This window comes from Sorex araneus, chromosome 1, assembly GCF_027595985.1.
Source record: "Sorex araneus isolate mSorAra2 chromosome 1, mSorAra2.pri, whole genome shotgun sequence".
NCBI lineage: Eukaryota > Metazoa > Chordata > Mammalia > Eulipotyphla > Soricidae > Sorex > Sorex araneus.
The window spans coordinates 240,982,157-241,004,096 of record NC_073302.1 but is presented as its reverse complement, the minus strand read 5'-3'; the positions used below and the strand labels follow the sequence as shown (position 1 = coordinate 241,004,096).

At 35.4% G+C, this 21,940-nt stretch overlaps 1 protein-coding gene and 1 non-coding gene across 7 annotated transcripts in view; both read left to right on the top strand.

Moving 5' to 3' along the window:
- The window catches only part of PAN3 (poly(A) specific ribonuclease subunit PAN3), a 135,693-nt gene that overhangs the window by 77,063 nt on the left and 36,690 nt on the right, over window positions 1-21,940 (top strand). For 4 of the 6 annotated variants that reach the window (XR_008629289.1, XM_055132241.1, XM_055132235.1 and 1 more), the window contains 2 exons: window positions 18,864-19,111; window positions 20,283-20,339. Coding sequence is in view for 5 of the 6 variants with exons in the window: in XM_055132241.1 (XP_054988216.1) it covers window positions 18,864-19,111; window positions 20,283-20,339 (305 nt within the window). In the remaining variant the exon portion in view is untranslated. The remainder of the gene's footprint in view (window positions 1-18,863; window positions 19,112-20,282; window positions 20,340-21,940) is intronic. The other 2 variants (XM_055132246.1, XM_055132260.1) reach the window with 1 other exon arrangement.
- On the top strand, window positions 13,319-13,422 carry LOC129401380 (U6 spliceosomal RNA). Its single transcript, XR_008628305.1, has one exon. It is a non-coding gene; the product is annotated as a U6 spliceosomal RNA (small nuclear RNA).

Sequence of the window (21,940 nt, the reverse complement as noted above, 5' to 3'; positions counted from 1 at the left end):
CGTCAAACTCTTGTGTATAGGTAATCCCGGATAAAATATTTAGGAAATGAAACTCATTTACAGGATTAGGTTTTTATATTTTACTCACAAAGTTGTTAAATGAAAATAAGTGTTTTTTTTAAATGCAAAAGAATCATGAAATTAGTGGGAAAGAATAGTCTTTTCAGTCTTCATAATATTTTTATCATTTAGAAACTGAAAGTACTAGTTCACCTGAATAACTTGTGTACTTGTTCAGTTTGTCTAAGTACACGTGCATTGCAATAAAATTTATTGCAATTATTGCCTTCCTAGTTAAAAATCCTCACATGGGGTTGCAGTCAAGAAAAACTATAAGATACCCAACACGGCTATGTGGATATGATTTCCAAAGTGTTGAAAAAAGATGAATGTATACCAATCTGATCCTGTATTTGTGATTTTATTACTGGTTTAATTAATAGTGAAAACAGAGCTAAAAAGAAAATCAAATTAAGCATTTGCTGAACCTCCAGCTTTCAGAAGCCAAAGGCCTCTACTTAACAGATTAAGTTTGAAAACCACCAGCACAGATCTTCCCTTCTGGACCAGGAATACACAAAACCCTTTCAGGAAATATTCATATGGACCACAGAATACATGAAAACATTTCAGGCAATATTTTGTAACTCTTCCTTAGCGACAAAGTAGAATACTATCTACAGGTACCCTTCCTTATAAACAGTGCGTGTCTTTGTTAGGGCTTATTTCTCCTTTCCCAGAAGAAGGCTGGGAAAATGGGGAAACTTAAAGACATTAAAACTAAACCAAACCAAATTAATGAAATGTCAGATGCTCATATTCAATTGACTATAAGTTTTCAAACATTGTATGGGCACTACTATTTTGTCCTCTATAGATTTTGAGCTCTCAGTACTGAGCCCCTTTGTTGAGAATCAAGAATTTTCCAAATTCCAGTTTCAAAGGGAAAAGGGCAAATTTTGACTAGAATTCTTTTCCACACCTGAATAATAGAATTTATAATTCTTTTAAATAGTTGAAAAGTTGTATTGATCACTTTTCATGAGGTTTTCTGGAGGAAAATCTTTTAACCTAATTTTTAATGAAAAGACAAAAGATGGTGTATTTCAGTGTTCCTCAATTAGTTTGAGTTTTTAAGTGTTCTTTCCTACTGAGTTTTTTCGTCTCTCTGCAGCCCAAAGGCATGAAATGAAATGGCCCTCTTAGTTTTGTTTGGTTGTATCTTGACTGTGCTTATTGATTCACTGTTGTAGGTATTGAAAAAGAATTTAGTACTTCCTTCAACTTTTTATTTAGAATATTTTCTTTTGACCAGTAAATTGAGGTTCTTTCATTTAACAATATTTTGGTAACACTTTGCTAGATTTTTATATATGACTGTAAGCAAAACTACCCCAGACAAATAAATAGGTTTTAGGTGAGACATGTAATCTCTCCATGTGTTGCCCCCTCACCCACATACACACATTTGTGTTTTTATAGATTCCTTCTTGAGAAACCCTGTAATTTATGTGATAGTTTTTGTTGCAAACTGTAAAAAAATATTTTTAAAGCAATTTAACATTCTTATTGTAACTGAGTGAATGCTTTAACCAAGAACTGCTATGGCATGTAGATGCCTTCAGTTTGTTGGCACTTCTGTAGTTGAAAGAAGTTGAACTACTTTTTTTTGGACCAAATAAGTTGTCCATTCCACTTGGGTGTTAAAAGAGCTAATGAGCAGTAGCTGTTCTGATTTTTGTTGGTTGTTTTCTCTAGGGAACAAGCTACCCCCTGAGTCAGCACTGGACTTGAAGATAAATCCTACAATTCATGAAACTGACTGATTCGACTAAAGGATGGATAGTTTGGGCAGCGTTGGACAGCTCTGAGGGGTCTGTTTGCTTAACTGAAGGGATTGTTGAGTTCAGCAACTTTAATTCCCCAATTAAAAGGGGTTGCTGTTGTACAAACAGGGTTTGTGAAGAAATCAGTTCTGGCAATTAATATTTTTTTTTTTTACTCAGTTGTCATTTTATCGTTACACTTCATAAAACAGTTTGTAAAGTGTAGAATTTTTACTGCTCTTTGTTGCCAGCAAGAGTTTGTATGTCCCAAGAGATCAGCATAGGATTTGTATTCAAAGTCAAGTTACCTTTTTTTTTCACATGGGATTATAAACATTTTTCTTAAATAATTCTTGGCATTGTTCCAACTTTGCAAAGGTGTAAACATTTATGGCTTAAAAATTTTAGGATTTAATTTAATTTGGTTAGTGTATATTTTATTGGATCAAAAAGTAATTTTTATTGGTTTATGATTATTAAAAGCTTTTGATAGCTGACAATTTTTACCTTAAAAGTTGCATATTTTTGGTATTACTCTGAGGGAATTAGAGAGTGAACACCTTGTTTAAATGGAATTTTGAAATGTGAAGCATGAAATTATAGAAATCGCTCTTATCCTAATATTTTAAGCCATAATGAATGATGTAGGAATATCACATATTATGTTTTTAGAGGCCTTTAAACAGTGTCACATGGCACAGGGAGGAAAACTTTGCCAATGTTAAATCTGTATAGTCTGGGTTAAGAGATAAACTAGATATTGTCTGGTTTAGGAGATAAACCCCTTTCTTTGGTCATTTGAAGTATGATTCAAAATGTGCAGGGATATTGGAAATTTTTTCTACCAATAATTAAACTGATGAGTATAGGTCTTAATGTTTAGTTTAGAGGTGTTAACGATGAACCTTGTGGCAGAGTTGAGAAAATGGGGCTTTTGGTAGGTGAGCTTCCTAGTCATCTTCAGGTCGTTAGTTAATGTAGTTACCACGCATGTACCTTTTGGTTAAGGAAATTTTACCCAGTTTTCAAAATTATTAACAAAGTTAAATTTGATTGATAAAATTATTGGGGAAAGAACTAAAGGCCTAATGTCATCTTAATTTTGATTTCTTAATTTTGTTGGTTTTTGGATATTGGTTTTATTTTATTTTGTCCAATCTGTTTGATAATCAACTCCACATTTAAAATCTACGCCTGCCTGTGTGTTTGTTGTCTTCATTGAACCTTAATCTGTGTCTATTTTTTTAAAGTTTCTTTTTCTTACCTTAGCACATGCATTAAAGGGATGGTAAGAGGGATGGCGTCCTCAAATTAAAATAAAATTCTATTTTATTAGGTTGATGTGAAGATTTTAAAATATCATTGCCCCTAATCTCCTTGTTTGGGTCGAAACATCATCAAAATCTTAGTCATGATTCATCCTGTTTCTGGATTCTAGGATGCCATCTCTTGTAAAATTCATTCCACCAATTCTTCCATAAGAAGGGGAGAGAAAACAATATCACTAGATAATAAATTTTTCAAAAAAATCTTTAAGAAAAGAAAGTAGTTTAAGCATCCACACTGCCAGGTTTTTTCAAGAAAACCAACTTCTGATCCCCCCTCCCATTCTGACCTGTTTGGAACGCTCAGGCTACAGCACCACACATTGTTCCTGGTGGCCTGTTTCTCTTGCCAGTATTAAGTCTTAGGACTGACAGTATAATTTTGAGGCTTATTGTAGAATTCTAGAAACTTTAACACATAAATGTTTCAAGTTGGTTCTATTATCCTTTATTTAATACTTTAATGCTCGTAGATTTGACAATTCCTTGTGGGGGGTGGAGGTGGTGGAGGGAAGGAGATGGACTCACCCGGCAGTGCTTAAGCATCTTCTTGGTCTTTTGACCATAATCACGTGGGGGCGGGGCTGGGGGATAGATGATTTAGTCCGGCTGCACCCAGTGGTTCTCATGGGCTACTCCTGACTCTGTGCTGAGGGGGCCACTCCTGGCTCTGTGCTCTGGGGATCATCTGTGGTTCTTGGGACCAAACCAGAGTTGGTGTCATGCAAGGCAAGTGCCCTACCCTATGAACTGCCTCTCTGCCTTAATCACATTTTTAATCTGTAACTTTTAATCCTTGGTTCTTACTTCATTTATTTGTGTGTGTATGTATGTAGGTATGTATGTATATAGGTATGTATGTATGTATTGCCACCCTGTGGTGCTCAGGAGACTGGAGACCATCATAGTGATTCTAAACCAACTGAGCTGGTACTTAGTACTTGAGCTGAGGATGTGGTGCTTTCTGGATATGATTCTGGGGCTCAAACCATAGTTAGTCATAAGCAAGGTGCCCTGCATATACCTTAACCCTTGTATTATGTCCCCACCCTGAGTACATCATTTTTTTTTTTTTGCTTTTTGGGTCACACCTGGCGATGCACAGGGGTTACTCCTGGCTCTGCACTCAGGAATTACTCCTGGCGGTGCTCAGGGGACCATATGGGATGCTGGGAATTGAACCTGGGTCGGCCGCATGCAAGGCAAACGCCCTACCCACTGTGCTATCGCTCCAGCCCCAAGAGTACATCATTTCTATGTGGTCACTAGGGATTTAAATTTAGGTTCATTTCAACAACTTGATTGAGCCCACACTGGATTATATTAGCTCTCAAGGGTCCTAGATTTTAGTCTACTATCATCACTGAGTTTATATGTTTGAACTTACCACCAAGCTGTGTTGGGTCCCACTTAGCTTACCTTATTCGTAAAAAGAAAAGTGACATGTAGTCTACTACTGGTTTTAAAATGGTGTATTGGATAGGGCACTTGCCTTGATGCAGTGGCCTTAAGTTCTATCCCCAGCATCCCCTGTGGTTCCCAGGAGTGATCACCAGGAGTGATCCTTGAGTGCAGAGCCAGCAGTAAGCCCTGAGCACCACTGGGTGTGACCCCAAAACCAGAAATGACAATTTAAGGATGACTAAATAGCTGATTAAATTTAGGTTAAAAATCTAAATTTCTGAATTTATTAGAATTTATTATAATACAATATTAGAATGCAATAATGATATCTTTAATTTTTGTGCAAACAAGTATGCTTGAGTATTCGAAATTAAATTTTTACTAAAATAACTTGATCTTATTTCAGGTAAAGCTATTATGTTTGTGGGTCTTATATATTTTCTGCTGAGACCTAACAACTCTTACTGGGAAGACTTCTGTTACCCCTCATGCAGCATCATTTTTAGCGAACTCTTTCTCCCCAAAACCATTTTACTAAGGAAATTTCAGTTGATTAAGAAGTTGAACCATAGTGTTACCTTTTAAAGTACTTTAGAAATTTATGTTTATGCTTATATCTTATTATAAATATGATTTGAAATTTAAAACTATTCCTTTTTAAAAAACTTTTTTTTAACACTGCTAAGAACTGTAGGCCATATCAATATGTGTTGGAACTTGAAAAAATGATGTGAAATTACGTAAGGGAGTTTATATGTTCTTGCATTAAAAAATGAGCATTGAGGAAAAAAACAACATAGCTAGGGAGAATGGAATTCAGGGCCATCCATATGGAAGTGTGAGTGCTACCACTGAGTCACATCCTCAGCCCTGAATCTATTTTCTTAAGCACTAGAATTTCTTGTGCAATCTGTTGAGTAGATTTTAAACTGTGAAAATTGCAAGTAGCTATTTCTGTGTCATATACTCCAAATTATGCCCTAGATCCTAGCTTCTTGAGCTATAGGCTGCAACCCTTTCTAGTGGGGTCACTTAGTTTTTTACTTAGAATTTGTTAAAGAATAATTTTTTTATTATTAGTAACTGATTTGTATATCCATTTTATTCACTTAGATACCTGGGGTTGCATAAAAATTTCTTGGGTGAAAGGTGGTCACGAGTGCAAAAAGTTCAAGGAGCCTTGGCCACAATCATTTTCTTTAGGGTTGCTCTAAAAACACAGCGATTACTTAGAATAAAGCTTATTTCGTATACCTAAAATATTTAAATTAGCTAACTTTGGGATGGTTTCTGTAATTTCAATATATGATAAGCTAAAATAATAATTCAGCATAATATTTTCTTTATGATGTTGGTACCTGGAGTCTCATTTTAAATCACAACATAGTATGTATATTTAGACAAGTTAAATACTAAAGATAGGAGTCTCTGAAACATTGGCTCAGGTGGGCTTTATATGAGTTGTATTTCATTTTTTATGCTATTCTCAGCTTAGTATGTGGTTATTACTGAGATATGTAGGTTTTTGAAATTTGTGTGGGCAAAAGTAAATATAAATCTGTTGCCGTAATTTAAAGACTCTCTTTCTCCCTGTTTCCTGAGACAAAAGAAAAAATATTTGCTCCCGTATTTCTCTGTATCAGTATATTATTTACCGTACCCTAGAACAGAATTATGAGAAAAAAGGTGTCCCGAGATCGTTCAAGGTGTTTGTGCAGAAAGGAGTTGACATAGCAGGCAGATGACACATGTCATTTAAAAAGCCTTTTTGTTGGAACCAGAGAAATGGTACATGGGGTAAGGTACTTGTCTTTCATGTAGCTGATTGTGATTAAATCCTGGTATCACAGCTGCAAGGTGTGACCTAACTCTCCTACCCCAAGAAAGGAGAAATTAAAAGCCTGCTCTCAAGATTGTTCCCTGATTAACTAATGTATGGGGGCTTGGTATTGTGAGAATGCCTCCTGTTTTCTAATGACAACAATGAGGCACTGTGCCTAAACTTTTTGTGCAACTAATGTAGTTTATGTTGCATACCTGCTTCCTCTATCAGGAATGCTAGTGTGTATAAGGTCAAGGGCATCATGTATCAAGGCCCCTGTTAAATCCTTGGGCACTAAATTCTAGTGGACATACCTGAGCAGATTGCACATGTTATTGGAGAAAAGTGAACTGTGTGATCCTGCAGGCAATGACTAGAGCATAAGGGGTCATATTCATGCGTGCGTGAATTCTTAAAGACTACCTTGTCTTCTTCCCTCTAGATTTGAATGTGTATGTTTACTACATCGTGGTTTATCTTACCAGTGAGTTCAAATGATTCCTTTAGTCTCAGTAAAGTTTGAACATGAATGGTGGTGGTTCTAGAGACTCATCATTGTTAAATTTACTGGGAAATTTTAAGGGTTGTGTTTTCTTTTTTTTTTTTTTTTTTTCCTTTTGGGTCACACCAGGTGATGCACAGGGGTTACTCCTGGCTTTGCACTCAGGAACTATACCTGGTGGTGTTCAGGGGACCATATACGATGCAGGGAATTGAACCTGGGTCCGCCTCGTGTAAGGCAAACGCCCTACCCACTGTGCTATCATTCTAGCCCCACCAAGAAGAGTAGTGTTTTAAAGACAGTTTTTGCTCCCCTCTTAAGTAAATTTCTTCTCAAACTACTTTGCTTCACACACAAATATATGTGCATCATATGGAGAGTTTAGTGGGTTTCTGATATTATTCTGTACTTTTAATTTTTATTTCAGAAAATTGTACTCAATAGAACTCTGACATGTGTATCTCTGGAGTTTGTTTGAGAGGTTGCATGCAGTTGTAGATAATTCTTCAACCTCCACAATTTACCTGGTAAAGAAAAGCTAGAACTTAAAACTTCTTAAGCCTAGTTTCCTTTCCTAAAAGTGGACTAAGTAATAAAAAACTTATCTCTGAAGCACTCCAGTATCTAATAGAGTAAACATTTTGGAGATGATCTTATCATCTACAAAGTGAAGGAAAGATTTTTGTTCTTCCTAATGCCACACCTGATAGTATTTAAGGGCTACTCCTGGCTCTCGGGACCATATGTGGTGGCTTGTATTGGATCTGAGCCTCTCTTGAATGCAAAGAATATGCTATACCAGCTTTGTCTGAAGCCCCAGAGTTTATTAATTTTTAATAAGCTTAAAAGAGACATCTAGTATCTTGTTTTCTGAGTTATAACTGTGCTTGTCTGTTTTATGGAAAATTGTGAAATTTGGTTAAAAATGAAGAAAGAAATTAATTTTAAAAATGACTGTTCTTTTATATTCCTTGATATAATAAGATAAATTTTCTATTTTCTCTTGGGGAAGTTCTCCAGTATTAATCCTGTTTTTAAGAAGAAAATGCTTCCTTTGTCTTCAGTTCAGCTTCATCTGTTCAGTATGAGAGCTATATTGTTGGTTATTAAATCTAAGCCGTTCCTTGCAGTATAGCCATAAAAGACAATTTATTACAAGGAAACTTCACCTGTATCTATTTCTTTTAACTAATTTGTGTGCAGATACTGTGTCATTACATATGTAACTGGTTGTATAGGGAAGATTAAAACTTAATTTTTCCCCTATAAAGAGATAATTTGAAATGTGTGACATAGCAAAAGACAATACAGAATGATGGGGGTGATTTTTTTTTCAGTATGAATTTCAAGGAGTTTTGTATTGAATAAAAAGGTTATTCAGAGGGTTGAACTGGACTTGTGATGAAGTAGCATTGAGAGTTCAGTGTTGACAAGGTTTGTTGGTCATGTGCTCAAAGAGGAATTAGCTTTGGGACTTTCTGAAGCAGTAACTCCTTCCAATGGAGTTGTAGTGATTTTTTTTTTCTTTTTGAAATACTGTTTTTGTAAAGCACCGTGATTTACAGAATAATTCATAGTTGGGATTTTGACTTTAGTGAATGTTTAAATAACTGAAGAATCATCATTAGTACCTTAATCTTACTGTCCATGATTTTAGTCTATGTCTTCATTTCCCCTCGAGTTCTTTAGGGTCTTCCATGTAGTCTTGTAGTTTTGTTTGTTCACATCTTAAGACATAACTTTCTAATTTATTTTTAATATGTAGATATGTTTTTTAGTTTTTTACTTTGATAAATTCTGTTTCTATTATCTATAGGAATAGAAATATTAATACTTTTATATCAATAATTGATATAAATAATAATAGTGATAGTTTTGTTTCTTCCTGTGCCTTTTCTGTTTTGTTGTATTGACTAAGATTGCTAGTTAAGTATTATATAGAAGACATACTTTACCTTTTTGTATTGTTTCTGATTTTAAAAGGATTTCTTCTAATATATATATATATGTGTATATATATATATTTTTGCTTTTTGGGTCACACCCGGCAATGCACAGGGGTTACTCCTGGCTCATGCACTCAGGAATTACTCCTGGCGGTGCTCGGGGGACCATATGGGATGCTGGGAATCGAACCCGGGTCGGCCGCGTGCAAGGCAAACGCCCTACCTGCTGTGCTATTTCTCCAGCCCCTTCTAATATTTTTATACTTAAGATTGTCTCCTGAAATCTGAGAATCATTTGTATCTGAGAGGTTTTTAAAATCTTTCTCTACAAGAAGAAAATACTACTCTTGCTTTTTCCTCAAAGGAATTTACAAGAACATTTGTTCATTAGTTATTTACTCAGTAATTCTTGTGAGTCACAAAGATGAGCAGGATAAAAATATCCAATGTTCTTTTTATATAGCTCACAGCTTTTATTTTTTACTTTATGACTTGGATTGTTTATTATTATTCTGTCAATTAAGAAGCTTTTGTTAATATTGCCGGATTGTCTTCCAAAAGAACATAACAATCCTTAGTGTGTAAAAGTGAGTTTTATATATCACTCTTAATTGTCTTGTTCAGCATCCTTTTCCCACTTTCCAACTAGCACCTGTCTTGCGTATGGGTCCACAGTGGGACAATTATAATCAAGTCTGCAGACCAGTGGTTTTCAAGAACCTTTCTACACCTGCAAACCAGAATTAGACATTAACTGGCCATTGAATATTACTGGACTAGTTTTTAGTTTTTTTATGTAGACACTGTAATTTAATTTGTCCTTTAACCATTGATTGCTTTCTACTTTCTCATTTGAAAAACTGTATATTAGGTGCCTTAGCCCTTTATTGAGTATTGCTTTATTGAACTGTTGCTGTGTAGCCATTTTTATTCTCTGATAAATTAACATTCCCCTCTCTCTCTCTTTCTCTCTCTCTCACTCATTCTTTTCTACAACTGACAGTGCTCAGGGGTTATTTAAGGCTGAACTATTCAACCTGAACATCTAAAGTTATGTAGATACAATAAATGAAAGGGTAACTTACATTGATTTTTTTTCTAAATAATGCTACTTACATCTTTCCATTATTTGTGAGGATTAAGAAGTTGTCATGTCATATCTACTGCCTCTCTCTTTCCCTGAAGTTGGAGGTGATACCTTTGTTAGATTTTCATCTTCATCTCCTATACTGGAATTCAAGTTCTGAGCAATCTGTTGTGCTGATATGCTACCTGTGTAAACATTGATTCGTTGTTTTCATACTCTAGTTATTTTTTCAATCATTTTGTAGTTGTCGTGAGGGCCACACAGCTGTTGGTGCTGGGGGAAGAGGGGAGGCACATGGTCAGACTTGCAGGGCTTGTGCCCTCCCCGTTGAGCCACATCTTGAGCACAGTTTTTATCATTTTAAAATACTGTTCCTTCTTTCTTTTATATTCTCATTCTTTTCTCTACTTATTATTTTTCTGACCTTAACTTTATTCATTATTTATTTATTTATAACATGGATATAATTGGTTTGGCCATCTAAATTCTATTGGTATTTTCAGTGATATTTTTATCAAATTAGAGTGACAGTTCCAAGAGTGTTCTTTTTTTAATACTCTGTGTGTGTGTGTGTGTGTGTGTGTGTTATTTTTTTAGGGGGAGGGCCTCACAGGAGTGCTCAGACGTCCAGAGTCACTGCCCACAACAGTTCACCATTCCATCCTCTGGTTCAGTGTTGCAACCCATGGTTCAGTGTTGCAACCTCTAGGGTTCTCCTGTAGTGCTCAGAGGTGGCCAGGGCTGCATTGACAATGTTTGGATAACAGTATTTTTTAATCTAAGCTAACCTGATAAAAAAGTTAGTATGCTGGTTTTAATTTGCTTTTCTGATTATCACTTAATAAATATATCTTCTTATATTTTTAAAGCATATCTGCACTGTAGCACTGTCGTCCTGTTCATCGATTTGCTTGAGCAGGCACCAGTAACGTCTCCATTGTGAGACTTTTTTTGGCATATCGAATACGCAACAGGTAGCTTGCCAGGCTCCACCGTTCGGGCGGGATACTCTCGGTAGCTTGCTGGGCTCTCTTAGAGGGATGGAGGAATGGAACCCGGTTTCTATTCCTATACATATCTATACATATGTATACACTTTTATTTAGTTGAGGGTTAAATGGGTACTTTTATAACAAGTATGAATATTTGTTTCCTTTTGTTTAAATTATTGGTCAGTTTGTCAGATAATTTTAACCCTTTCCCTAAATTCTATGCTTTTGTAATTAAGCTTATTTCTAATCATCTCCTCTTTTTATTCCAAGTACTCTAAGTGAATTTTTGTTTTCCAATTAATTTGTTGCTATTCTCACCTTCTTTTAGATTAATGGAGTTTTCCTGATTATTTTTCCTTCATTCCAGCAGTGACTTAAATATTAGCTAATTTTTCTGTCAATGCAATTTATGTAACTTAAAATTTGCTCATTTCAGTTATGCAAGTGGTTCTATCCCAAGATTGACCATCCCTACATTTTAGCTGTCACCAAAAGAAACTTCATATTTACTTGTGGTTACTCTCTGTTTTCCTCTGACTCTAATTCTTAGAAGCTACTAATCCACTTTGAGTTTGTATGGGTTTGTCCATTCTAGACAAATAGAATAATTTAGTATGTGGCTTTTTGTTTGTGGCTTTTGGTATGGCCACTCTGCAGTATGTTACTATGAATTTCCTTATTATTGATGAGTAATAGTTAATCGTGTAGATATATTTTATTTGCCCATTTATCAGTTGATAGACATTTGCTTGTTTCTAATTTTGGACTGAAGCATAGTGTACAAATTTTTGTATAAACATAACATTTTCAGTTCTTTGGGGTAACATTTTTTGGAACTCCTAGGCTATTTTGTGTAGTGTGTCTGCATCATTCTATGTTCCCAGTAGCAGTGTCTGAGGATTTCAACTTCTTCGTTTTCTTGTTCACATACGTTACTGTCCTTACTTTTTATTGTAGCCTAGCTAATGGGTATGAAGTGGTATGTTAACTAGGTTTTTTTTTTTTTTTTGGTTTTTGGGTCACACCCGGCGATACACAGGGGTTACTCCTGGCTCTTGCACTCAGCAATTACTCCTGGTGGTGCTCGGGGGACCATATGGGATACTGGGAATTGAACCCGGGTCAGTTGTGTGCAAGGCAAATGCCCTAGCCGCTTTGCTATTGCTCCAGCCCCTAACTAGTTTTGTTTTGCATGCCCGTAATGAAGTGATGTTTTACTTATTTAATGCTTATTGATTGTGGGTTTTTTTTTTTTTTTATGGTGGTTTGGGGGCCAGAGAGCTGTATTTGCCTTGCATGTGGCCAACCCAATTTCAGGCCCTGGTACTCCATATCATCCCCCAAGCCATGCCAGGAGGGACTCCTTAATGGATAACAGGATTTTCTGAGTACCACCAGGTGTGGCTCTCCCTTACCCTCATACAAAAAAAAAGGTGCTTCTTTTTATTGTATAGTTATGAGAGTTATGTTTCTTTTTATGTAGAGTTATAGCAAGCGTTTGGTTCAGTAGTGAAGAGAGTTGTCTCACATTATTATAAAACTGTGTTGAATGACCTATATAAAGACATATGCATTTTATTTAAATTTGCCATTTCTAAGAACCTGTTAATTGTGTTAAGTATGAGTTGCTGTATATTCTGCATACTAAACATTTATAGAATGCATGGTTTGAGATTTTTTTTCCCAATCTTTAGCTTACAGTTTGCTTACTACTACTTTTGTATACAGTATGAAGATTTTTCATGATGTCCACGTTTTAATGAAGTTAGATATTTTTCTTTGGGAGTGCTGTGGGTGTCATACCTTTGAAAACATTGCTTAAGTGAAAGGTTGTAAAGGTTTTTACTTGTTTTCTTCTCATCGATCTATAGTTTAAGCTATTGAATTTAAATTTTTGATCCTGTTTAAGGTCAGTAGGACTTTAGTACATGTTTCTGTTTTGTATAATGATCCATAGACCTTATAATTTTATCACGCGTGACTTACTAAGTACAAAATTGAAGACAAAGAAGGATGTAAATATACTAATTCAAGACATTTAAATTCCTGAGTCTTCCTGCCCTTTAAATTTGGGGTCTGTGTGGGTTGGTGGGCTATACCCAGTGATGCTCAGTGTTTACTCCTGGCTCTGCACTCTGGAATTACTCCTGGCAGTGCTCAGGGGAATCATATGGGATGCTGGGGATCAGACCTGGACAGCTGCATGTAAGGCAAGCATCCTATTGCTCTGAACCTTCTTCCTGGCCTTTTAAAATTACTTAGAATTTTAATTACACTTTGTTTTTTGCCTCTCATAGTAATGATTATTTCACTGACAGCACCTGTTTCACATGCTTAGATTTATTCCCATATTCTTCTATCTTTATATTCTTATCACTATTGAAGAGTTTTTTTTTCTGTACTAAAGTTATTTAGTGCTCGCTTCGACAGCACATATACTAAAATTGGAACAATACAGAGAAGCTTAATACATGGCCCCTGCAAAAAGATGACATGCAAATTTGTGATACATATATTTCCAAATGAAATTGATCATTTAATTGTCCTTTTACCAATAAAGTTGTGCATGACAAATCCTAAAAATAAACTTTTATTTGTTAATTGTGTATAAACTTGAAAGTGATGATTTTCTTTACATTCTGAATATATCATTTTATCGTTTCTTGTTGGTAAATAATTTTTTGTTGTAATTTGTTTCTTCTGGTAGCCATTTAGATTTTTCTCTATTAGGCTTACATTTTGCCTGATTGATTTGAAGGGTATTTATTTTATTAAGAATTCTTGCCTAGAACTTCTTAAATAAAGATGTATAGGGTAAATAAATTCTCGAAAATCAAAATTTCTTTTGAATGATGCTTCTCTAGACAACCAGTCAACACTCCTCTTTTCCAAATTCTCCTGGAAATTTGCCTTCTCATATTACCTTTTGTTATTCTTCATCACTTTTGCATATTTTCCAAGCCTTATTCTAAGTATTTTCCTTAGAGTTTTCCCTGGTTTATTTTTTTCTCTTTTTGTTCATTCTACATTCAAATTTAAATCTTCTGTTGAGTTTTCCTTTAATTTCATTGATTGTATTTTTCACTCCTGTTTGTTCTTTTGAGAACAAAGATTTTTTACCCGTCCCTTCATGGTGCTTATTATTTCTGTCATGTCCTCACAGTTTTAGTTATAGTTATTTTACCTATTTTACAGAGTTCGATTATCAGGGATTCATTGAATTATTGATTATCAGAGAACTTCATTGAAGTTCTCATTATCCTCTGTATTATTCATGCTGATTCTTATTTTGGGAATTTCTTGATGTGGAATTTTTTTGAGAGCTTTTTGTGCACTGTAGTGTAAAAGTGTTCATCAAAACAGTTTTTATTTCAATCAGGAATCCAGGATGAGTACAGCCAACTCTCATGATAATTCATCAATGGGAATTTTATAATAGTAGAAAAGATGACAGAAAGTTTATGGATCAACATTCATGGATGATACAGCTTTTCTAGACTCGTAGCTTAATCCCAGTATTGAATATCAATTTCTACCTTTTATGGACTCAAAGCCATGCTTTGTATGCCCAGATTTCATTGAGAGAAACTGTGTCTAGCCTACATTGCTGTTTTCCAGACTTCTATGACATAACCTGTTAACTCCAAATTCCACTCTTTTGAGCGTTTTGTTCTGGTGAGCTTGAAAAAAATTGCACAGTTTGAGAAAGATTTTTACTAGCAGTAAACCAGCAGGTTGGAAGATTGTGGATTCATGTCCTCAAAGCAACCATATCTGTACTTGAAATTTTTTATGTCTCATTTATCTTATTGTCCAAGTTTCTTCCATGAGCTAAAGGTACAGTGAGCTACACTCCTCTTTTTGAGTTAGATACTATCAAAAAAGATACTTTCAGTTCTAAGCAATTTTGCCATACATGACTTTTGGTTTGCATATTCACATAAGAAAGTATGGGTGCTGAAGTAATATTCCAGTGGGTAAAGGATTGCCTTGTACACAGCTGACCTGGGTTTGGGTCCTGCCATCCCAGATTGTACCCTGAGCACACAAGGGATGATCCTTGAGCACTGCTAGGTGTGGGCCAACCACCCTTCCACAAGCCACCTCCCAAGAAAAAGAAAGTATAGTGCAGGGACTGGAGCAGTAGTACAGTGGGTCTTGGCACTGGCTATGGCACTGGCCATGGCACTTGTCCTGTCCATGGCCAATCAGGGTTTCATGAGGTTGCTTCACACTCCATGTGGTCTCTGCAGCTTGCTGGGATTGATCCCTGAGCACAGAGTCTGGAATGAGCCCTGAGAACTGCTGGGTGTGGCCCCAAACAGAATCAAAAAAGTATAATGAAATCATTTTGTGTGATGTTATCAACATGCCATCTACGAAAATCAGAGAGTTGTGGGACGGCTGAAATGCTGGAATGCATGCTTTGTATGCCGCCCCAGACCAGTGAACTCAGAACAGCAAAACCTACAAATCAGGGTTTAAAAAATTTTAATTAAGCTTTTATAAATATAAAAGTTTCATTTTTCTAAATTTTATGGTTTTCTAGATTTATGCCTCATATCTGTGCTCATATGACCCAGTAGTTGTGCTGCACTAAATTATAGAGTGTTGAAGCCACAGGAAGTCAGCTTTACACCTCCCCAACCCCCGCCTGTATAAACATAAGACTTGATTTATATCTGAGAGAGATAGCTTATCAGATGAACTGTCTTCAACTGTCTTGTGAATAGCTAGCATGTGCATTATTAGTAAGAAATCACATCATGATGTGTGATGTAAACTATTTTAACTAAGAATTTTTTATTTTGAGTCTGGTTCCCTTGATTTTAGTAGACCCCATATATATTTTCATTTGTGTTTGGGCCACACCCATTAGTGCACAAGGTTTCCTCCAGGCTCTACACTCAGGAATCACTTCTGGCAGTACTCATGGGACCATATGAGGTACCAGGGATCGAACCCGGGCTGGCTGCATGCAAGGCAAACACCCTACTCACTGGAATTCTCTCTCCCAGCCCTCATATATTTTAATGACTGGTTTCTACGGTATAGTTCTTCTCCTTTGTATTATTTTAAATTTAATGTTGTAAATAGGTAGTTACTAAGTATATATAGTTTATTGTCTTTATACTAATTACATAATGACTTTCTCCAGAAAGATATGTGCATATTTTACTCAGCTCTTCACCACATTGTAAAATATTCACATGGTTGATAGTTACTTTCATGAATAGACTGGCTGTTTGAGTAATTTAATGGTTCCCATTTCTAGAAATTAAATATTCAGTTACCCTTGAGGTTCATGAATTTTGAATGTATTTAAATTATTCTAGTCAGCCCAGCTTACATATGGGAACTCATGTTTTGTTGCTGCAGGTTTGTATTTGGAATAAGTCACAAAGTTAAAAATCCTTAAGAAGAAGTTTGTTATTTGCAAGTTGTAAATCCTAACATATATTTCTGCACTGACCCACTTCCTCACTGACCTCAGATTGTTTTTGATAATCGTTTTTCCCTGTGTTTCAACTTTAAAGAGAGATTCCCTTCTTTGGTCTCTACACCCCTCCTTGGTATGAGAGTATCTTCCTTTGCCGTGTGTTTTGTGTGCTCATCACTGTATAGCATACGTAGTCACATTAGTGCTAAGTGTCAAGAAATTCCCCCTCTGTTTTCCACTATAAATCTTAGTAATTGGGCAACTATATAACATATTAGCTACCCCAGTTATAAACCTTAGTAATAGGGCCATTGTTTAACTCTGGTAGAACTGAGCTTGAATCTTGATTATTTTAGTGATCAATAGTTTGACTTCACAGAAGAGTTAAATTTTTATTTTCAAGTTAATTTTTCTCTTTAGTGTGATATACCTGTTTTGCCTTTCTCACTGGGTTGTCATGAGGATTGGATTAACTGATACATTAGTGACTGAAACGTGAAAAGTGCTTAAGAATCAGTACTCAGTTTTTTTGTTTTTTGGTAAAGGTAGTAAAAGCATGCTTACTCATCTTTGGTGACTTGACAAGTTTTTATCTTGGAAAAACTTAGAGACTGGATTTAAGGAAACAAAATGCATGTTAAGATGAATGGAGGCACATTTGCCCACTGGAAATAGTGTACTATCCTTCCAAGTTTTTACTGTATGAATTAATTATGTACCACAGAGTCAGAAAAAATAGCTATCTGGAATGCTTTCACAATTAGGCTTATATCTTAATATAATATCATGGTTTCCTTATAAATTCTGCTTTATTTTAAAAGGTGTTTTATATTTTGAAGTTATTCTTAGTTACTTTTAAGACACGCTTGAGAATTCCAAGCCTATTTTAATCCTCATGCAGTAGACATTGTGTTATAGCAACAGACACATTAAATTGGATTTGGGGACTAGAGTCTTAGCTTTCCTTTTTACTTGCTCCTATGTCCTTGGTCAAATAATAAAGCCTCCCAGTGTCTAAAATTGGATCTGTGCCACAGTGTTTATAATCTGACCTATTTAAGCTACCTACCCATTTAGTTGCTCAGAAACTCAGGTGAAGTATGAAAGCTCTTTAGAAAGTGCATAGGGGGCTGGAGATGTGGCTCAGTGGTGAAGCACACTCTTCTCATGTGTGGGTTTGATCCCTGGCACCACAAAACACAGAAAACAGGACTGACTAAAGGAACCAGAGTGTTATCTCAGTTATCTTTCTTGTTCACCAGCTTCTTTTCAGAATGCAAGGTTACCTTATTAGTTATTAGAAACTAAAATTCATATTCCTGTTGATCATATTTCTTTAACTCGAGAGATGTTGCTAATATTTTTCTTGGAATGTAATATGGCAGATTGCTTCAAAGGTGAATGAAAGTTTTAAACTCATCCATAGGGCCAGAAAACAGTTTCTTTATAGACAAGTGACTTTTTTTTTTCCCCAGGAAATAAGACTCTCACTCTAAAACCCTTTTCATTCTCTGCTCAGAACTGATCACCTCCATTAAGCCTTTGATTAACTCTACCTGATTTTGATTAATTTGCATTCCATCTGCATTTATGCATGTAGTTTGAAGCATATTAATTTATATTGAGTGTTTTGTAAGTCATTTATGTCTTTTACATGTGACCTGGTCTTGTTTTCTCAGCTAGCTTGGAATCTCCTGAAGGGTAAAGACAACTGTCGTTTCCCTTTCTTCACAGTAGATTCATAATAGTGGATTCACTGCATAAAGGGCTTCTTACTAGTTCTGTTTAGGTTAAACTTCCACCAGCACATAGTGGTATCAGTTGGCCTCATTTTAAAAATCTGTATCTGTAGAGATTTTTGGTTGTTTTAGTATATGCTATTTAAAGACAAACGGCATTGGAATCTATGCAACTTAATTTTTTTAATATGATGTTTAAGCTGACATAAATTTCAAGTGGACATAATTCATTCACAGACTTAAATTTTTGCTTTTTCAAACCATTTTACTAATCAGTATTTGGCCAAAGAAATTTAATAAATCTCACGAAACAGTCTGATGCTGTTTAATACTATTCTGTTTTAGGGGAATTTTTGTGTTTGTTAGTAGCCATAGTTCTAAACAAAAAGTATAATTAAATAAAAAGGAATTGTGCCTTTTATGAAAAACATTTATAAAAGGCCTACTGTTTAATAAAGAATCCCAGCTTGTTCTCATTTTTCCACTGTTACTAAATTATTGGTTGTTTTTACTATTTGTCTTGTAAACCTTGATATGGAGGAGACTGTTCTTTTAAAAAATTCCTAATTTATTTAGAAATAGCTTTGAAAAATGGAACTTTATATTTGCCTTTGTGAGAACTTTCATTAAAATAAAGCAAGGTAAAATTCTTATGTTTGCACTTGAAAGAATTTGCAAAAGATGATGTTTCTTCCAAATGAATGTTTGCATTTGTTTTCCAGATATGTTTGTTGAAATCAGTTTTTGTTCCATTAAGAAACGTTTTTACATCTTCTTCAGGAATGTCATTGTCTGCTGGATCTTCCCCTCTTCATTCCCCCAAGATCACTCCACATACTTCTCCTGCTCCCAGAAGAAGAAGTCACACTCCAAATCCAGCAAATTACATGGTGCCTTCCAGTGCCTCTACACCAGTTAACAACCCTGTCTCTCAGACTCCATCTTCTGGTCAGGTGATCCAGAAGGAAACCGTTGGTGGGACAACTTACTTTTATACAGACACAACTCCAGCACCTTTGACTGGAATGGTAAGTTTGCTTTAATAAAGAAATAATAGTACTTTTAACAGGTTCTTCTTGTTAATGAAATTTCTGAGAAAGTATTATGTCTGTTTGTTATGATATGAAAAAGTATTTGCTTTTCTTACATTTGGATGATAATTCTAATCTCTGGTTTCCAGAGAAATCTGCTTCTACTCTAACTTTGGTTTTGGACTTACTTTTTTAAAAATTCCAAGTGGGATTATATATAAACCATGGTTTAATTTCTTATGGTATGCTTTGCTGATGAAAAGGTTACCTGTAGTATTTGTACTATCGGGAGTTGACGGTTGTTGGGCATTTGTTTATAGAGAAGGTAATTTTAGCTCTGTCTCACAAGAAGTTAAAGAAAGTAGATGGTTTCTTACCAGTATTATTGAGAGCAAACTAACTCTTCTCGCCTTGGTGAGTGAGTGATTTAATAGCTAGATCTGGATAGTAGAGGACACAAAGATATCGTTAATGTGATTATTGCTAAGGAGAGAGGAGACATAGGTTATGGGGATCCCTGATTGTTGGTAAGGAAGATGCTGTGAAGAAACTGTTGGGCAGGGAAGAAAGCGAGAGGGAAGATTTTTGGCATACACCATAAATTATACCTTTTTAGCTTCATAATTTGTCAGTATCTGAAAAACAATTTTTATGAGAACATTTTTTTCAGTTTTTTTCTATAAGACTTACCACATGTGTAGTGTTAAGAACATTTTTGAGTTTTAGAAAGTAAGTAGAGGGTGGACTACTTACAAGAAAGAAGACCAATTTTTATGCTTGTTGAAGTAATGAAAACTAGATATTTGGCAAGGATAAATGATATACTTCGTTATATTTGGATTTTAGCAAACAGATTTTTATCCCATGAGTTACATTAATGGTTTGTTTTCGTCAAATTTAATGTTTTACTAAATGGCAGTTTGAGTAAAAACATAATGGGTTTTTTATTTTTAGCACTCCCAGTTCTGCCATTGTTTTGTGACTCTTGAATCTTAGTGTCTCTGAGACTGTTTCCCTAATTGTAAAATGGGGGTAATAATAACCTAGCCTCCTCTTGTGAGAAATGGATGTGAGAACATTTGTAGAAGTATTTGTAAGTCATGGGGGATGTTTTTTTAAATAATGAAAAATAGCTAATAGTTTTTTATTTTGTTTTGTTTTTGATCAGAGATCTTTCAAAAATTATCACAGAACAGCTTGCCGAACAGAAGGTCAAATAACTGAGGTAGAGTAGAGACTTTCCTTGGTTCTTTCAAGTAAGAATTCCATCAATGTTTTTTGGTTTTTTGTTTTTGTTTTTGTTTTTGTTTTTTGCTTGATTTATATCTATTTACATTTTTATTCAATTTAATCATTTGTACAAAGAAGAAATGTAATTTAATTTATGAAGAGGTTCTTTTGTCACAAAACTATCTCAGCTGTTTTTGTCGAGATTATATATGGCAAATTTTTAAACTGTTTTTACCCTTCAAATCACTCTTAAAAGTTTGCTTATAGTGAACCTGAAAGTCAAGTCAGATTATGCTATCTGATTTAAGGAAGCCAAGGGAAATAAAGGAGGAACCATAACCCTACAGGTGGGTATGGATCAAAGGAAATGTTAAAAGTATTGCACAAATACCTCCTAATTGAAATCCACTGCAGAACCATCACCTGAAGGAGCAGAAGTCATTTGAATTTTTATTTCTATTTTTTGGCATCTGGCTTGCTCAGGGTTGACTCTTGGCTCTGCACTCAGGGATCATTTTTGGCAATGCTCAGGGGACCACATGGGGTGACAGGAATCAAACCTGAGTTGTCCTGTGTAAAACCAATGGAACAAGTGGCTTGACCACTGTGCTATCTCTCTGGCCCCAGAATTCATTTTTTAGAGGAGAAAAGGACTTGGTTTTTTATTTTGTTTTTTTAATATTGAACTTAGAATTAGTAAAACATGTTTCCTTTGTCATTGTTTTTTTTTTAAAATGATTACAACATTTAATCATGAAGAAGCTATTGTTTCTTCACTTCCGAATGTACTCTGATTTTGTGTCATGAACCACAGTGAAGGGAAGCAATGGCAGAGAAGGAAAAAAAATAAAAGGGGTTTATTTGGAAGTGTCCCGTGGAAGAATGAAAGAGAAGATAGAAGTAGATTTTGTATCCCCCCCCTTTTTTTTTGATAGTTTATGTGGGTGAAAAAATCCTGTTATACCCTTCTGTTGAGTTAACTGCTGTCCCAGATGAATTTCAGTAGATAACCAAGTATATAGATAGCCATGTTCAGGTTGACTGGAGAAAGCCCTTTATAAGAGTTGATTCTTTTGGGGACAAGACAGTTACTTAATGTGAGCATACAAAGTCATCTTGAATGTTACTTTCTTCCTCTTTTCTAGTGGACTTTTCAAACTCCAAGGAGCAGCAGAGATAGGATAGTGGTCAGGGTACATCCTTTGCCTGTGGCCGACCCACATTCAATCTCCAGTACCACATGGTTTCCTGAGCATTGCTGGGTTCAGCCATGGAGACTCCCGAGCACCACATGGCATGGCATTGCAGGGTCTGCACCACATCCTCAGCCTGTGTATGGAATTGCTGGGAGGGCGCTCCAGGTCTCCTGAGTACTGCTGGGGAGAAAAAAAAAAAACCAGACTCCATAAAAAATTTTCCCCAAAAAAAACTGTTTGCCTCTTATTAGAACCTAAAATTTGATATCTTTGAAGATAATGTTTCCTTTGTCATTAGTTTGTTTTTTTCCCCTTTTTTTAAAAATGAGTACAACATTTAAAAGCTGAATTTACTAAAAAAAGATACTGATAAGGAAAATATTCTCTGAGGTATTTGAAT